Source organism: Mercenaria mercenaria, chromosome 16 (assembly GCF_021730395.1).
Source record: "Mercenaria mercenaria strain notata chromosome 16, MADL_Memer_1, whole genome shotgun sequence".
Classification (NCBI taxonomy): Eukaryota; Metazoa; Mollusca; class Bivalvia; order Venerida; family Veneridae; genus Mercenaria; species Mercenaria mercenaria.
This window is the reverse complement of record NC_069376.1, coordinates 46379566-46399820: the sequence shown is the minus strand read 5'-3', so window position 1 is coordinate 46399820 and position 20255 is coordinate 46379566. Positions and strand designations below refer to the sequence as shown.

General features: G+C 34.0%; 1 protein-coding gene across 38 annotated transcripts in view; it reads right to left on the bottom strand.

Annotated features, from left to right (window-relative positions):
• The window catches only part of LOC123540587 (sal-like protein 1), a 139783-nt gene that overhangs the window by 85054 nt on the left and 34474 nt on the right, over positions 1-20255 (bottom strand). The window contains exons 5-6 of one of the 38 annotated variants that reach the window (XM_053526949.1): positions 6965-7157; positions 6478-6493 (exon numbers count right to left, since the gene is read on the bottom strand). The exons of 22 other annotated variants lie outside the window; for them this stretch is intronic. In XM_053526949.1, coding sequence (XP_053382924.1) covers position 6493; positions 6965-7157 — 194 coding nt within the window. In that variant the 3' untranslated portion in view covers positions 6478-6492. Of the gene's footprint in view, positions 1-742; positions 1102-1646; positions 2235-2728; positions 5351-5717; positions 6494-6667; positions 7158-9149; positions 9573-9690; positions 10976-11007; positions 11854-12943; positions 13562-13671; positions 14453-15317; positions 16002-16438; positions 17282-18070; positions 18932-19244; positions 20154-20255 lie in introns of those variants that run through there. 15 more of the 38 variants (XM_045325759.2, XM_053526943.1, XM_045325739.2 and 12 more) reach the window with 15 other exon arrangements.

The window sequence follows — 20255 nt, the reverse complement described above, 5'->3', positions numbered from 1 at the left end:
TCAGATATACAGTGTATTATATTTGGTTACACCAAAATTTTAAGGACAAGCACCTGGAATCAATATAACACTTAAGAGACTTTGAATGTTTGTGACAATCTAGATGTCTTTAATCATGAATTAGATCGAATGACAAAAGTGATCTGTGAGCTGTGCCCATGCAATGAATCAATATTCAGGATATCGTAGCTTGCCAAAAATGTAGGCTAAATCCAGTGATGTTGAGCTTGCCGATAGCATGTAGTCAATGTCCACTGATTCGTGACTGTGCCGATAGCAAGTATTTATATTCCATGATCGTAGCTGTCCGATAGTTAAGTAATATAATCATGATTCGTGAGCTTGCCCGATAGCAATGTAATCTAATATTACCACTGATCTGATTGTTCCATACAATGTATCTATAATTCCACTGATTCAAACTGTGCTAGGCAATGTATTATATATTCCGATTCTGAGCTGTGCTGACTGCATGTAATCTTAATATTCAATGAATTTCAAGCGACTGTTGCAAGTATTATATATTCCAATGATTCTGAGCTTTCCGATAGCAATGTAGACATAATTCATGTTAGTGACGGCCTGATGCAATTAATCTATATATCCACTGATTCGTACTGTGCCTGGGCAATGTAATCTAAAATTCCACTGGGTTTGAGCTGTGCTTGATGTAATGTAATCTTACATTCCATGATTTGTGAGCTGAGACTGATTGCAATGTAACCTATATATTCCACTGATTCTTGAGCTGTGCTTGATGGCAATGTAATCTATACATTCCACTGATTCGTGAGCTGAGACTGATTGCAATGTAATCTATATATTTAAATGAATTTCAAACTATGACTGTTGGCAATGTAATCTATATATTCCACTGATTTGTGAGTTGTGCCTGATGGCAATGTAATCTATGACTCTTCATGTTCCAGCGAGAGTTGAATCTCTTTTCACAGTCCAAACACTTGTATGGCAAATTGCCAGCATGTAACCTTTTGTGCACCTTCAGACTGCTCTTGGAGGTAAATGTCCTTTGACAAATGTCACATACATGCAGACCACAGACCACATCATTCCTGACCACATTGTACCTGGCCATGTTATCTGAAATTAAAATATGATAGTGTAATTCCTACAGAGAAGGTGAAGGTACAATCAAAATGATCAATCCTTAACTCACTTCTGCCTTAGACAGTCTTTATGGAGCTGTCAAAATAACTGACTTCTATTTTAAATTCCTTTAAGTCAAAATCAAAATCACTGATTTCTATTTTACACCTTTAAAGTAGGATCAAATTTACTGATCACTTATTTACACTTCCTGTAAGGTGGGATTAAATCACAGATTTCTGGCTTACACTTCCTTTAAGGCAGGGTCAAAGTTTATATTAATTTGTATATTACACTATTTCAGTTTATTAACGACTTACACAAATATCCTAAAAAAATTCTGCTGATTTAACACCTTCCCAACATTTGCACAAACTTCACTTGCAGATAGTGAAAATAATAGATAAAAACAGATAATTGTAACTAAATAATAGATTACTCTATAACTAAAGTATCAACAGGTATCAGATTTTATTCAGATTTAATAACTTCATCATACCATCATATTGGTAGCTGTCTACAACAAACAACTTCTACACTTACAATCAAGTGTGATTTGTACTAAAAAAAATGTTGAAAATATAGCATTCCGATATTTGAATATTCCTGTTATTTGAATATTTTGAACTGACAAATCGGTTATTCAAATATCTGAAGAAATCCACATGCAAACTTTTAAATTCAGTCTACGAACTATTTCTGCTCAACTTCTTTGTCTGCTTGCCAGTGTAATAGCTCATGACAAAAATTCTTGTCTCTGCTTTTGAATTGTTGAATGTGTGTCATCATATAACATTTCAGAACTATCCTTTTTTTCTCCATTGAACAAAATAGCATTGATTGGAAAAATCAGTAACGCCTTCCTTCTATCATAAAACATGAAACAGTGTGTATTTATTGTCATTTGGTTTAGCGTTTCCCAGTCTGGCCTTTAACTTTAAGGTGCTGCAGCATGTGACTCTGTAGATTCCATTTAGAGTTACACCGTTTATCACAGTACTGGCACTGGTATGGTAAATCACCGTAATGTAACCTTCGATGCGTCTGTACACTTGCCTTGGCAGTAAAAACTTTGAAACAGATGTCACACTGAAAACTGGACACTGGCTTCTTGTTGGTCTCCTGGGCTGAAAGTATAATAGCAGAAAACTACACTTCACGTCCTGAGATTCAGATAAACAATCGTAACCTGAAAATCTACTATTTAACCCTTACCCTGCTAAATTTTAATGAACTTGTCATTCTTTCAATTTGGACAGTACCATTAAAAAGGGGTGCTTACCAAAAAGATACTGACTGAATGACAAACAGTGCAGATCATGATCAGACTGCATGGATGTGCTGGCTGATCATGATCAACATTGGTCTCAAAGGCAGATTCAGTCGTGTCCAGCATGCTACAGGATCTAGAACTATATAACTTTGACTTTACAAACCAGTCCAAGAATACAGCCCTGCCATTGGTCAATTTCAAATTTGTGCCCAGAAACAACCAGACACTAGAGCTTTGAGACTGGTCTCCAAACTAAGTTTTATAACCTTCAGCCCAGTCCAGAGAAAGCCAAGGCCATTCTTTCTTTACTTTTTGCAATGTTTTCTAAGCAAACAAAGAAAAACGAAGAATGAGGAACTATTTTATTTTAAATTTCTATTAAAAACAATGATGATCAAGATAGATTGCAATGACTTATGTATAAAAGGGTGAAAAAAAACAGAACTTCTAAGATAAAACAAAAAAGAAATAGAACTTCTAAAATAAAACAAAAAAGGAGCTGCGTTCAATAAACGCTTGATGCCCCCGGTGGCATCCTTGTCGATATAAAGCAACCGAAGTCCAAAACGAGGTTAAGTTCAAGGTCAAGGTCAAACTGAGGTCAGGTGATGTCTGAAGATGAGGAATGGTCACAGGTTACATCTGCATTAGTATCAAGTCATTCTAGGGGTACTGATGCTAGACGAAATGTCCCATTTGGTTAACCTCGTACGGACGGACTAACGGACGGACGAACGAACGGACGAACAGGACAATCACTATATGCCTCCCGCATCAGTAGATGCCGGGGGCATAAAAAGAAATAAGTTTACATATCATTTCCACAGTAAATCAACTGTTATTAGCTAAAACAAAAAGTTAAAGTTTCAAAACATCATTAGATGTTCATTTATACATAATTTATGAACATTTACAAACGTATCTATATACAAATCTTGGATACCCTATATAAAGCATAAATAACTTAATATGTGACACTTTCACCAAAATGAAACTGACAACTACAAAACCAGTTCAGAATCTGTTATCAATGTTATCATTTTCTATCTAGTCAAGAAGAAATTCAAATGGTGTAGTAACTTTAAACAAGAGCACCGCCTTGCGGGTGCTGACGCTCATCTGATTTTTTTTAGTGTAATAGAAATATTGTCCTACCCATGATTTTCTAAGTCTAAAAAGGGCCATCATTCTTGCAAAAAGCAGGATAGAGTTATGTTTCTTGATGTACAGTGTCCACTTATGATGGTGAAAAACTGTTGCAAGTTTTAAAGCAATAGCTTTGATAGTTTATGAGAAAAGTTGACTTAAACATAATACTCAACCAAGAAAATGATTTTCTAAGTCCAAAAGGGGCAATAATTATTGCAAAAAGCAGGATGGAGTTATGTTGCTTGCTGTACAGGGTCAGCTTATGATGGTGAACAAGTGTTGCAAGTTTCAAAGCAAAAGCTTTGATAGTTTAAGAGAAAAACTTGACCTAAACATAAAACTTAACCAAGAAATCTGATATTTTCTAAGTCCAAAAGGGGCCATAAATCTTGCAAAAAGCAGGACGGAGTTATGTTTCTTGCTGTGCAGGGTCAACTTATGATGGTGAACAAGTGTAGCAAGTTTTAAAGCAATAGCTTTGATAGTTTAGGATTAAAGCTGACCTAAACATAAAACTTAACCAAGAAAACTGATTTTCTAAGTCCAAAAGGGGCAATAAATCTTGCAAAAAGCAAGATGGAGTTATGTTTCTTGATGTACAGGGTCCACTTATGATGGTGAACAAGTATTCCAAGTTTCAAAGCAATAGCTTTGATAGTTTAGGAGAAAAGTTGACCTAAACATAAAACTTAACCAAGAAATCTGATATTTTCTAAGTACAAAAGGGGCCATAAATCTTGCAAAAAGCAAGATGGAGTTATGTTTCTTGCTATACAGGGTCAGCTTATGATGGTGAACAAGTATTCCAAGTTTCAAAGCAATAGCTTTGATAGTTTAGGAGAAAAGCTGACCTAAACATAAAACTTAACCAGGCAACGCCGACGCAGACGCCGACGCCGACGCCGACACCGACGCCGACGCCGACAACCGCTCAAGTGATGACAATAACTCATCATTTTTTTTCAAAAAATCAGATGAGCTAAAAAGAAGGTATATCAAAACAACAATTTTGGGCCCATTTTCAAAAGGTTTGGGTCATTTACCTGGGAAAAAGTAACAAGGTGAGGTAGCTAAATATCCTGAGATTGACTTATGCTAAAAAAAAATAGTTTGAATACAACATATTCATTGATCAAAATATTAGAAATCTTCAGACATGCCTATTTTCAACCTATCCTTTTCACTTTGATATCAATTAAAAAAAAAAAGAGTATATGCCTTATTTTGGTTTCACTGTATGCCATTTTATTGCTTTAGTTGACCAGTTAACAAGGCAGTAAAATAGTACAAATTTAGATGTATTTTATTTATTACTTCAAATAAATTGACTTAAGCATTACTTTTCCTACCAATGATTTTTTTTAATAAATTTTGCTGTTCCTTTTGAAACTTCTGATATTGTTATGTATGTCTGATGGTCAGCACCTTAAATAATGATATTCAGTTTGTTACCACGGTTACAGAGTCAGATGCTGGTAACTCGCAACTCCCGTAAAAGACAGTCAATTCAATAAGAAGATCAAACAGACTCCAGCTGCATTCTTTTTTTTACTTCAGATGTCAGAATGTCTGTTGCCAGTTAAATCCTTTCTTGTTAGAGGCAAATCAGATGGATACCAATTGCAGTTGTCTTTTACTTCATATGTCTGAACACATGACACTTCAGTGCCCATCGCGAGTTGAAACGTTTATCACAATGCGAACATTTAAATGGCTGTTCCCCTGTATGTAGACGCTTGTGTACTTGTAAGTTCTGCTTCGTCTTGAATGTCCGGTTACACATATCACATACAAAACTCTTTGACGGCGATAACCTAGGATCTGAAATATATCAAGAAATAACTGTTTACATTTTCTGTCTTTTTTTTCTTTTACAAACCTCTGATACTACTTCTATGGTACATACACTACTTCTAAGGTGCATATACTTCTTAGCTGTGGCTTTTAGCCAAATTATACAAAACTTTTTCTTTTGCTACTGGGGCAGGTCAAACATTTTAACAGAAAACATTAAAAAGTTCACTAAAAACATATTTTTACAACTTCTTTATTAAAATAACATGAATAATTTAAAATGAAAGACAATGACCATAACAGTTAGCAAAGTATAACATGCAGGTTTCAGTTCAGTATATAATTCATTTCAAGTTATTTTACAAGATTTTTGAATTATAAATAAAGCGCAACTTCTGCATCTTTCTGTTATCACTATTTTTATTTTGTTGTAATCCATTCTTTTGAGTGAAGGACGTAACAAGTCTATAATTAAGGCAGTATATTTCATTGCTTTAAATGGCTCTCCACAGCTTCCATTGATTGTAAGTTTAGATCTTTCTTCCCTACATTTAAATAATCTGTCTTTAAACATAATGCTAGCATGCACTGACCAAAAGGTCGTAAGGGAATGAACAAACTGGGCTTCGAGTGACCCAAACTTTGAAAATAACAGGAAAATGGCAAGAGCCCATAAATTACAAATTGCTCAAGTGAGCCTGGGTGCTCCAACCATTGATTGGCATCCCGAGGGGGCAGTGTTTCACTTTATCTATCATAAATTCCAATCCTCCAAACATAAGGCCAAACCAGTGAGCACACTACAGTACTGGACTTTGTTAGTTCCTTGTTAAAACTTAGATTACAAATTTAGCAGATGCAAAAATACGACTTGTATTCCAGTGCTTTGGCATGATTATATAACTCAAGTGGTAAAAAGGTCCAGCACATATATATGACGATCATTTATTCATTCATTTTGAGAAAAGTTTACATTCACTTCTTTGTAATGTAAAAGCATGTGTCTTTTCAGGTTGCTCTTGCGATTAAACATTCTTTCACAAATTTGGCACGAGAAAATTGGCGCTTGATCTGTGTGTAGAAGCATATGTGTATCCCTGTTATGTTTCAGTGTAAACAATGTACCGCATATATCACACTCGTATCTTTGCATGCGTCTCTTTCCGTAACCTGAAAAATATACGAGACAAGTTTAAACTTATTTCTACTTTAGAAAGTACAACATTCTGTATCATATTAGTTGTAACTTTAGGGGGCAAAGCAAAACAAATACTATAATATAATTGTACGTCTATTTAAAATGATAACAACAGTCCATACAAAAATAATAAAATTGGAAAAAGATGAAATAACTCAATCAAGACTAGGAAATTTGAGAGAAATATTTCTATTTTTCCCTAAATTAAAGCCATTCTTATGTGTCTTTGTTTCACTTCAGAATAGTATCACATCTTCAATGCTAATTGTTGACGAATATTGATGACCAATTCTTTTAAACAGGGGACTGAAAGTTATCACTGCTTGGTCTAGAAAACCAAGAAAGTTCTAAAGTTTCTACCACACTATATCAGATTCTATCATTTTGCAGTAAGCAACATTTATTTTCATGTTCATGAAACAACTTCTGACTCAACACATAACTATTCTGTGTTCTGTTTCAAGTGCACAAGCATATGTGACTTCAGAGTGCTCTTTTGATAAAACCTCCGCTGGCAAATATGGCATTCAAAAGGTCTTTCTCCTGTATGACTACGCATGTGTACATTTCTATTCTGCTTCGTCTTGAATAATTTCCCACAAATCAGGCAAACTGTTCCATCTGAAGTCACACCCTCTGAAAAACAGGAAACTACATTAAAGTAACTGTGACAATGAATGAATGATACCTCATTTTGTATGGTAAAATGCTTATAACATTTAGAAAACAGACAAAAATTGTTCACACAACTTTATTCCATCTCCAATTCAATATACACTGTAATCTCTATCAAAGTAGTTCTGAGATTTTGGTCTACAGAAAAGTTTCCCTTTACACATTTTTTATATTGTAGTAACATCCCATTTAAAACATTTACTCGTCACACTTTCATTGCTTTACATAAAACATTATACAATTTTCTCCACCTTCTTTTCTCCAAATACTATGTCTTAATTAATTCCTTGCATGTCCCAAGTATATATTTAGGACTATCTGTTCTTTTTCTGGTCCCATAGGATCATGAATGAGAGGGGAGGGGGGGGGGGGTTTGAGGGGCATGTGTTGTGTTGCAATTTTCATTACTTATCATGAACACTCAGTCAAACTGAGTCTGCTATAGTTCTGCTTCACTGTATTCTTTGCTTCCAGTAGACTTTGATTACATTCACCAATCATTTTCTCTAAATATTTAGCAGTCCTACCACTGTACTACAATATTTCTAATAAGACTTACAGCACAACCTTGTTCAATAACACTGTTGGGAACTTAATTTTGCATGTCTTACATATCTTATAGGTCTGCACAGCCTAATTGGATAAGAAACAGGGCCATTATCCACCAACATTTTCAGTCTGGAACTTTGACTTATAACTAATGCTGAATTTTCTTTTTTCTAAATCACTGTTTAATGTGCTTATTTAGAATTTATGAAACTTTGCATGTATATTCCTTTAATAGGGACAGACAGCTTAGCAAAACTTCATTTATACGATAGTGGTACAAATCAAGTATCTTGCAATTCTTATGTCTAACTTACAAATAATACACCAAATTCACTTGCAGAATATCCAGATTTGAATATTTCACTTGCTGACTGAAATCTTAAATGTTATGTTACTGTCAGTCATTATAAACTGTTATGCTAACATGCTCAATGCAATGTGAAAAGGGTTGACACTTCAGTTACAGCAACACTGTTGAATTCAGTATAAACTAGAGCTATAACTAAAGGTGATGAATGTACCCCCCGCATGCACTGACACAGTACATTGCAATTTGACACACACAAGACTGCATAATTATGTGGACTGTATGTATATAGACTGTATGTATACAGTATAGTAACAAAAAACAAAGTCCCATTACTATGCAGAATATTTATCTAAAAGAATGTAACATGCCCCATGCACAACTAGGGTTGGTACTGATCACTTGTGTGAAGTTTCATTAAATTGTGTGCAAGGGTTTGGTAGATTAGGCACGCACAAGATTGCATATGAAGACTGTATGTACATAGTATGTTAACAAGAAACAAAGTCCCATAACTCTGCAATTTTTGTCGGTGAAAGAACCTAACATGCCCCATGCACAACTACTGTTGTTACTGATCAGTTGTGTGAAGTTTCATTAAATTGTGTCAAGGGGATGAGGAGAGATGGTGCGCACAAGATTGTGTCTATGTCTATAGTATAATAACAAAAAAACAAAGTCCCATAACTCTGCAAATTTTTTTTTCTGAAAGAACCTAACATGCCCCATGCACAACTACTGTTGTTACTGATCACTTGTGTGAAGTTTCATTAAATTGTGTCAAGGGGATGAGGAGAGATGGTGCGCACAAGATTGTGTCTATGTATATATTATAGTAACAAAAAAACAAAGTCCCATAACTCTGCAAATTTTTTTTCTAAAAGAACCTTACATGCCCCATGCACAACTACTGTTGGTACTGATCACTTGTGTGAAGTTTCATTAAATTGTATCCAGGGAATGAGGAGAGATGGTGCGCACAAGATTGTGTCTATGTATATAGTATAGTAACAAAAAAACAAAGTCCCATAACTCTGCAAATTTTTTTTCTAAAAGAACCTTACATGCCCCATGCACAACTACTGTTGCTACTGATCACTTGTGTGAAGTTTCATTAAATTCTGTCAAGGGGATAAGGAGAGATGGTGCGCACAAGATTGCGTCTACGGACAGACGACCAGACGGACAGACAGACAGACGGACAGACAGACAACCTGAAACCAGTATACCCCCCCTTACAACTTTGTTGTCGGGGGGTACAAATATACTGACACTAAGTTACACACTGACAATGTTGAACTCAATGTGAAATAGGTTAACACTAAGTTACGGTAACACTGTGTTCATATGAACCAACATATGTGCTTTAAGTCCACTCTTGGTTGTAAATCGTTTAACACAAACTTCACAAGGAAACGGCCTCTCTCCTGTATGTATTCGCATATGTACCTCAAGGTTTTGTTTGGACTTCAGGACCTTACCACACTGTTGGCAAGCAACACTTTTTCGCGACCAGTTGTCTGTAAGTAAGAACAAAATATTTATGTTTAAATTGTTGCAAAACTTCCCAACTATTCTATCCTAAAAGGACAACATATTCTCAAATGGCATCATTACACAAAAGAAAACAACAACAAATATATTTCAAAAAGCACTTTTATTTAAACTAAAAACTAGCAGCCTTGAAACATTGGTGAACAAAACTTATAACAAGCTACAAATATCAGGAGATGAAAAGTCTTTACACAGTAAGAAACCTTACGCAATAAGAATATCTGAAACTTGAGACTATGAATATCTAAAACCTTAAACAATAACATTTACTGAATTTTACACAATAAGACTAATTGAAACCTTACAAAGCAAGACCATCTGAACCCTTACACAGTATGAATAACGAAAACCCGACACATTAAGTTTGTTTAATAACTGAAACCTTTAGTAAGAATATTTTTAATCTTACACAGTTAAGAATCACAGTAGGCTTAGAATAACTGAAACCTTACACATTTTAAGTTTTAATAACTGTAACTTTACAAAGTAAGAATAGCAGAAATCTAACACACTAAAGTTTAATAACTGTAACTTTACACAGTTAAAAATAGCAGAAATCTTACACACTTAAGTTTTAATAACTGTAACTTTACACAGTTAAAAATAGCAGAAATCTTACACACTTAAGTTTAATAACTGTTACTTTACCCAGTAAGAATAGCAGAAATCTTACACACAGTTTAATAAATGAAACTTTACACAATAAGAAGAGCAGAAACCTTACACACTGAAACTTTACACAGTAAGAATAACTGAAACCTTACACACTTAAGTTTAGTAACTGAAACTTTACACAGTAAGAATAACTGAAACTTTACAAAGTAAGAACATCCAAAGTTTGAAAACAAGAAACAGAGAAATAATCTTAATGACTCATATTTCAGATGCATTTCAATCAAGCATATTACTGTAAAATCAGAATTATCCCAATTTAGTGTTTTTGACTATTTCTCAAAAATTGGTCTTTACAACAAAAATATTTTAAGGGAAATATCTATTGCTCATACAAAGATCAAACCATTCATATTTACACATTGTAATTGCACGAACTTTTGGACAAATGAAAATATCGCATCTTACAGCAGTTCACCCAGAACCTTAAAATAAACCCAAGTCATATCTATAACCTTAAATGTTCAACAATGAAAACTAAATCCTCTCTTTAAACATGGATCGTTAAATGTTTCTGGATCAACATGTGTCAACATGTGTGACTGCAGACTGGATTTTTGTGTGAATTTTTTCTTGCAGACCTTACATCCAAAAGGTTTTTCTCCTGTGTGTATACGCATATGTACAGCTCTGTTTTGTTTAGTCTTGAAATACTTTCCACATATATTGCACATGGTATCCACAGATGCTGCCTCACCTGAAGGGATATAGAAAATAGAGAATTTGGTGCACATAAATCTTTTTTCCTTAAAAGCATTTTATCATTACGCCGTCTAAAAATATGCCAACAGCTGCTATTTATAACAGTATCAATGCTTTCAAGCTTGAAAAAATTACTACATGTAGACAGACTTGTACTTAATATTGCAAAACAACCAATACACATAAAATCAGTCACCTCCTTATAGGTGTAAGGTTACATTAAACGGGTCATTTCTCTACTGACGAAAAATGTTTCAAATTTTTCACTGAAGTTTTGAACTATTTTCAGCTCCCAGTTATAGTTCCATTCAAAAATGGATTAAATCGCAAGCTACTGTATTTTTTCCTACAGTCCTATAATGATACATGCATCAATAATTATAAACAACAACATAAAAGGACTATTACATGAAATTTCCACCAGAAAGTCGACATAAGTGATTAAACAGCAGCTACTCAGATGATTCTGCTTTACACATTTTACATATAATACAGTGCTCAACGGATATTGAGGTATATCTAGTGAACAAAACTAAAACACATCTGGCACCAGCCCGGGACATCAGTTAAACAATAGTCAGAACACACTTTGAAGAATGTCAAGTCTAAATATAATAATTCCAATTCACTCAAGCAATGTTTCTACAGTTTTTCCTAATTAACAATGTTTATTATACACATCAAATCTTTCTGGATTAACATGCACCACCATGTGTGATCTTAGACTCGACTTCTGTGAGAATCTTTTCTGACATATCTGACACTCAAAAGGCTTCTCTCCTGTATGTATACGCATATGTACATCTCTGTTATGGCGCTTCTTAAAATTCTTTCCACATAAACAGCAAACTGTATCGTCAGATGCTCGAATTTCTGAAAAGATTAATGTAAATACATTTCTTTACGAAGATCAAAATAATAGCAAAAGCATATCTTATGTCATTGAAAATTACTACACTGAAGGAAAACAGCACAAGCACTGACAAAGGAACTACAGTTATTACACGATAGTCCACATGCTGCTACTAATTTTTGTGGTTGCTTATATCCACAGAATTTAATCCTTACAAAAAAGTCCCCATTTTTCACCTAGATGTAAGTTGAAATTGATGAATTAGTGTTCCAGCTAAATAGCCACTTTGACCAGTCATGTTATTATGCCCATCAAATTAAATTATTTCATTTGGTACAAGGCAATTCCAAGTAATTACAACTTTTAATTACGGCATGTTTTATGAATAACTCAAGGGAGGTGAAAACAGTTTAAACTGTTGCCCGAGGATCAGTTTTAAGCCTTAAATATGACAGAAAAAGACATTTTAACTGTTTTCCAAAGAAAGACAATTAGGTGATTTACTTTTGAGTTAGCAAGACAACATACAACTAATGCAGCTCTTGAGAGCTTTTATAATTTACAAATATTGACATATTACAGGCCTGGGATTCAGTCAGAAATCAAATGCCTGAAAATCTACATTCTCAAGCCTGAAATCCCCATTTTCAATAGAGTTATATAGGGAAAATCTGGCAACCAAAAGCCTGAAATCAGGACAAGTCCTGAAAAATCCCAGGCCTGATATTAGGACTGCAAGAAACATTTCTCAATGAGTTTTCAGACACAGAATTACATTTGAAAAATATTTATGTAAATCTTGTGCATCATTGTATTGTTGAATGTTTTATCATCTGTATATTATGTATATATTCTGAGGCCCACATGGAAGATTGGGAAACCAAATGTGTAGCCTCATCAAATAAAGTCTTTACTTACTTACTTACTAATTAACTCTGAACTGCTTCAAAAATATCAGCTATTAAGGTAAGTAAAAAAAATAAAATACAACCAAACAAGATTTAAAACAACAGTTTAATTTGAACAGAACTACAAGTTTTATATATATATATATATATATATATATATATATATACATACACACACAAGGAAATAAAAAGAAAAATATTTGTACAGAACGCTAACAATGAAAAGTCCTAGAGAAAAATGCTGCAGACATATATATGAGAGATCAGATAGGCGCACCGGGTACTGTGAATTCATTAATATTTGTGGGGGACTAATTTTCAAGGATTTCGTGGTTGAGCCATTCCACGAAATTTAATCCCAACGAACAAGTACAATTCCCATTTATTTTATGTTCAACAGTTGAAATCCACGAATTCATACCCCCATGAAATTGTGGTTTTGACTAAAACCACTAAATTTTATGCCCACGAAATTGAATGATTTTACAGTACTTTATTTCAGTACTTTTGAAAGTCCTAATGCAAATATATTGGCACTTTTTCATGTTCTCTTCAATGCACTGCCATTAATTAATCAGGACAAACCATGATCTCACTTATAGTCCAATGTCTGGTTTTATGCATTTTCAAATGATTACAGATGACGCGTGCACCACCATATGTGATCTTAGATTGGACTTTTGTGTAAATCTTCTCTTGCAAATTTCACATCTAAAAGGTCTCTCTCCTGTATGTATGCGCATATGCACATCTCTGTTCTGACGGCTCTTAAACTGCTTGCCACACAACTTGCACACAGTATCTGGACACATGTCACTATCTGAAAGCATACAAATAAATCTAGTTTTCAGGGTTATTTTTTCATAAATGTAACTCATCACTTTCTACATATTTTGTTCAGCTATCAACAAACAACAAATAGACTTCTGCTCAAATTTAATAACATACCTTTTATTTACAACGAAAAGAACATACAAACATTGAAATATACAAGTACTAAAAGTTTGATGTTTCCTCAAGCATAATCCTAGGGAATGCATCTGGAAACAAAGGTTAGCTAAATCATATCTATGTTTTTGCAGATGTTTTCCTTGTTTTGTGGGTGAACTGCTGAGATTTATATGAAAGTTAGCCGACAATTGTAGTGAGATACTGACTTTTGAGATAGAGAGGCCCTCCATCTCTTAACAACAGCTCTCAGTGGGTGAAGAAATGATAGTACAGCTTTCTTTCACCATCTTTATAAGAGAAATTTTTTCATAAAGCACCAAAGCTGTCACGATAAAAAAAATAGCTAGATAACAATGGTTGATACTGGCATCAGTTACTAGTGATGGCAAATATTCTGAAAACCAAGTTGTACTTTTATTTGCATACTTCCTAATTCAACCAATTCCTGTTTTCTGAATTTCCTGTCTGTTAAGACAAACTTTTCTTTGTTGAATTTTAATTTAACACTTATTTTACTTTTATTTTATGAACTACTGTAAGCCTGTGTGTCCACCTTTCAGTTATATCACTTGTTATTTTTGCTGTACATGTACGACCATATGCGATCTAAGGTTGGATCTCTGGTTAAATCGTTTATTACACACAGTACATGCAAAAGGTTTCTCCCCAGTGTGTATACGCATATGCACATTTAAATGGTATTTTGTAGAGTATGACTTTCCACATATCTGGCACACTGTATCGCTGATACTGCACAACTCTGAAATAATAAAACAAAAACCTAGTAATCTGTTGCTAAAATACTTCATATAAACTTCAATTCTGGGGAGAAAATCAAAACATATTTCAACCACATGCATCTTTAAAAGTGCCTAATATTTCTTATAGAGTGACTTTATATTAAGCTCTAAACTAATAAATTTGGAGCACTTTTATTCATATACTACTAACATGTAGTTAACCTTGCCTTAGCACCTCCCCTCATAAGGCAGCCACTTGCATTATGAAGCCAGTCAGCTTACTTATATAAACTGACTTATTTGAATTTCAACTTGTCTTAATCAGCCACCTGCCAGATTATATTACTCACTTGACTGGTTGCTTATTACAGGTTTGACTGTACATATTGCATTTACAACCATGTTCATTGCATTTTTTAAAATATACATTGGAAGGCAACAACAAATATGCTGAAATATGTACACTTGTATGTAGCACAATCCTCAATCATAAGAAATGTCTGCTTACGAATCGAGTACATTCCCTACACAAGTATCTATATACAGCTTTGAAACTCAAAATTAAGATTGACAGGTGCTTTATAACCATGGTAAAAATCACCAGGTCCCAAATTGGGACACCATGTAGACACTAAACTGAAGTATATAATACAAGTTCTACACTTGTGGATTCCCATTCAAGTCTAAACCTCACTTATATTTCTTAAAGGTAAACAAATTTTTCAAGCATTTGATAAAACTAAGCTTTATTAGAACTATTCTCTGCTAGAACTAGGCTTTGATGGAACTACGCTTTGATGGAACTCTGCTTTGATGAAATTAGGACTTGACGAGTCCTTGGTTTTGATGGTCTTAGGTTTTGTTGGAACTGGGCTTCAACGAAACTAGGCTTCTAGATTTTATTTAAACTTGTTTAAGCAAAGTTAGATAAAGCAGAACCTAAATAATTATATCTGTGGACTACTTCTGTTCACTAACTTTTTACTTTATTTGAAACATTTCAAGTTCTACATTAAATTTGCACTTACATTTTCTAAATTCCTTTCAAATATTTTTACAGTATATACAGACAACAGTAAGCCACTTTTGACCAAACATGTACAATGTCCTGTGTGCCACTTTTCTTTCTTATGAATTAAGCAAATATGTACAAGTTTAATTCATAATATCATATTCATGTAGACACTACATATTACATCTCGTGACATATAAGACAGTTCCCAATTTTTAATAAGGGCATGTTAAAATCTCCAAATTGTCACATGCTATGAAACATAACTTCCTGGTAAACATCAATTTAAAATCCTTTAACTTTCAAATGGACAACCATTCTATCACTGGTGTTGGTCTGATGCTAGACAGTTTCTATTAAGAATACAGCACATTAAAATCCTGGTAGTTTTACATGGACGAACATATGTCTGCGGAGTATAGATTTCTGGTTAAACCGTTTATTACAAATATTACACTGGAAAGGTTTTTCTCCTGTATGGATCATCATATGTACCCGCAAAGAATGTTTTCTCACGAATGTCTGTCCGCAGAGGTGACACATTATCTTACTGGATTCTGAAATCAAATATAGAAAAAATCACAATAGTTACTTACATTTGTACTTCTTCTTAACCCTTATCCTAGTAAATTTCTATAATGAACTTGTCCATCTTTCAATTTGGACAGTATCATTAATCGTTAAAAGGGGTGCTTACAAAAACGTACTGACTGAATGGTGAACAGTGCAGATCTTGATAAGACTGCAAAGCTGTGCAGGCTGATCATGATCTAAACTGGTCACAGGCGTGATAAGGGTAAATACTTCAACCAATAACGGCATTGAAACACCAACTTAAGCTGGCAGGTGCAACATGCATTTAACTTTAAATTCACTATATTCTTGAGGAAATTTCTGACCAAGTTGCAATGATTAGAGTAACAGGAGCCAAGCTGAACTATTTTACAGTTATAATTGTTTTTATTTCTTTATAAATAAACATACATACATTTATACACATACACATATTTCAGAAATGTTAATTCTCTAATTTTATTTGTTCCTTTTCTCTTATCTTATGAAGTTTTGAAATACATCCATCCTTAAATTTACTTTAGCTGTGCTGTTAAATAATACAATAAACTATTAAGTAAGATCTACAGAACCAAAACCACTGGTACAATATTTTCAGCTTTTCCCATGGCATGATATGATATGCTTATTCATAACCTTATTACACATGTTAATTGTCTATAGCATGAGAAATTCGCCAGCTGACTATTTTCAATTGTATTTTAACCCATACCCTGCTAAATTTCTATTCAATTTGGACAGTACCATTGACAGTTAAAAGGGATCTGAACAAAAATATACTGACTGAATAGCGAACAGTGCAGATCATGATCAGACTGCATGGATGTGCAGGCTGATCATGATCTGCACTGGTCGCAAAGGCAAAATCAATCATGTCCAGCATGCTAAGGGTTAACACTGTATTAGCTTTTCAATATGAACTTGCAGATGTCATACACGAATGTCTTGAGTTTTTACATGCAAACAATTTTCTGCAGGATAACACTTCTTGATTTTTTTTAATATCACAACCTATTCGAGCAATGTCTGTATTTGTGTTCTGCCCTCTGTTTCATAGGATGTTGTAAAAACCATCATAGATTGTTGTACATGTGAGTGACCATGTGCCCTTTGAGATGGGCTTTCTGAATAAACCGTCTATGACAAATGTGGCACTGAAATGGTCTTTCTCCGGTGTGTATACGCATATGATCATTTTTGTTCCGCTTATTCTTGAACACTTTCTGGCAGACATCACATGTAACATCTCTTGATGCAACTCTGCCTGAAATTATACAAATTAAGGTTCGTGTAATGTTAGGTTAACTCCACTAGAGTAAAGAAAAAATCTGGAATTATATACTTGGTTGTGACCACTGCATGTAATATAATAAACATAACTTTCAGCAGGAAAAATAAAATTTGCCTCTTAAAACACATCTATTGCCAATAATCAATTTCAAGGCGATCATAAAAAAATTCTCAAAATATTTTGACACAGTCTGGTAAAATTGTGTTTCTGCCATACTTATCTAGGTACTTTGGGTGATGAAATAATGATATATATATATATGCATCTTATCTGAAATCTTGAAACATTTAATAATTCATTTCAGTTCTACTTTCACTTTTAATTTGAGTATCAGTTACAGTATCACTATCACCACTGGGCCTACCTGGAAAAATATGAAGGGAAAAACTTTCTACAAATGCTAGAGTTTAGAAAAACATATTTTGAGTTGTTGTATAACATTATGCTTAACATTATGCTTGTGATGTCCAGGGCCTATTTTGGGCTGTTTCAATATGCTTGAAATATTCAGGGTCTATTTTTGCCCTGTATAACATATGCTTGTGATGTTAAACATAAATCAAAAATAACTGTCCGGTCCACCTCGGTGGCTATTAAGATAAACTACTGACCAACATAAATTTATATATTATGAAAAATCACATCAATGGTTGTACCGTTATAAAGATGTGTTCAGTATTCAACACATGACATGTATGTAACAATTTCAGCCCTTCATCAGGGATGTAACTGATTCAAGCAGGAGACCAACAGCAAACTAAGATCTGTTCATATTTATTACACTGAAACAGTAAAAATTAAATCATGAAGTGTATCGTTAGTCCTTAAGTTCACAAGCACTAGAATGTCTCTTCAACAGATCTTTACTTCTCTTTATTTGCGTGTTGCAACAGTCCAGCTCCTTATGCCACATCTATTTTCAGGATTATTCCACTACATTGCACATACAATCTTAACCCTAGCCTGCTGGCGGCAAGTCAATTTGCCTTTTCAAAATTATTCCAGTATCAACACTACATTGCACATACAATCTTAACCCTAGCCTGCTGGCGGCAAGTCAATTTGACTTTTCAAAATTATTCCAGTATCAACACTACATTGCACATACAATCTTAACCCTAGCCTGCTGGCGGCAAGTCAATTTGCCTTTTCAAAATTATTCCAGTATCAACACTACATTGCACATACAATCTTAACCCCAGCCTGCTGTCGGCAAGTCAATTTGCATTTTTCAATCAGTGCACACCAAGACCAAGGTCTGCACTGTTCGTTATTCAGTCAGTAAATTTTCAGTAAATGTTCCTTTGGATACTAAGTGGTACTGCCCAGATTGAATGATGGACCAGTCCATTTTAGAGATATAGCAGGCTAAAGGTTAAACCATTCTTCTATTGCATACATACACCCTGTCTTATTAATATTTAAGATCGAAACATTTTCAAATTGGTAACGTGTCCTTTATATGAAAGATCATGTGTCGTTTTAAGTTTGATTTCTGGTTAAATCTTCGTAAACAGACAGAACACTGGAATGGTTTCTCTCCTGTATGAATACGCATATGTACGTCTCGGTTTTGTCTATTCTTAAACATCTTCTCACAAACAGGGCACGTGATGTTCTCATCTGAAATTAACAGTAAAATTATTAATGCCCGTGTTTCAAGTTACTCATCCAATTTTACTAGCTTGCTCCTGAAACAATGAATGTTGACATTATTGGAAGATTAATCCACCTTATACATTATATATACAAATGTACAACAAGTTCTATTCTTTATGGACCGCTAAACTAAAGATACAAAGTTTCTTGTACTAATCACAATTAGTATTAATGTAACCTGCTATTCATGAACTATTTAAAATGAATTTGTGTATTTCCTTTATTCTGGAGCTTACATCCATATCAAGTAGAAAAAGAAAGAAGTAACCAATGAAAATAATTGTAAACTTTCTTTTATTTTAGTTTTGCAATGCAATATCTACAAAGTATCAAGGGCAATAACTTAGCTCTTGCATTTAGACTAGTTCAGCAGTTTCTAGTACAAGATGAAACCGTCTCTGTAGTTATAATAAAGCAACTTTTTATCACTTTCCTAGATACAAATGATCCACGCTGTATGTAAAGTAACTGAAGTAAATTGAAAGATAAACTGACAAGGGTTTGGTCCATTACACAGTCTTTGGAAGACAAAATTCATGTAAGTATCTATCTCTAAACTGTTTAGTACAATACACTGTAGCCAGTCTTTGCAAATTCTGTATTTAAACTACACAAATAGTGATGGTTTTATGATATATGAAGAAAACACTAGTAGTAATATTGCTGCCTCTGAGAATATGAACTAATGAAAAATATATTTACAACATGTTATTTCATCGTTATTTATTTTGTCCAAGTGAACCTCTCAAAGTATACTGCCGTATGTCAAAATGTATCTCTGAAAAACCATCATTATGTGACTTGATTCCTTTTGTCTAAATGAATCACTTTAGTTTATCACTGGTTACTCTATTCCCTTTGTCTAAATGAAGTCATAAAGTATATCATCAGTGATTCTATCCCTTTTGCTTAAATGAATCCATAATGTACATAGTGTTTCTATTCCTTTTGTCTAAATGAATCCATATAGTATAACCTCTGTGATTCTACTCCTTTCCTATAAAGGAACCTCTGAAATGCACCACCATGTGTGATTTCAAGTTGGATTTCTGGTTAAATCGTTTATCACAAACTGTACAGGCAAATGGTTTCTCTCCTGTATGTAGAAGTCGGTGTCGCTGGAGCACTTGCTTAGTGGAGAAATTCTTATCACACAGCCCACAATGGAATCTGCCTGATGATGTGGCTGCAAAAAATAAAACAGCACTATGTTTAACATGTTCTGTTGTGTGTGTACTTAATGTATTACACGATAAACAATCTTTTTTTTATAAACTAATTAAACTAC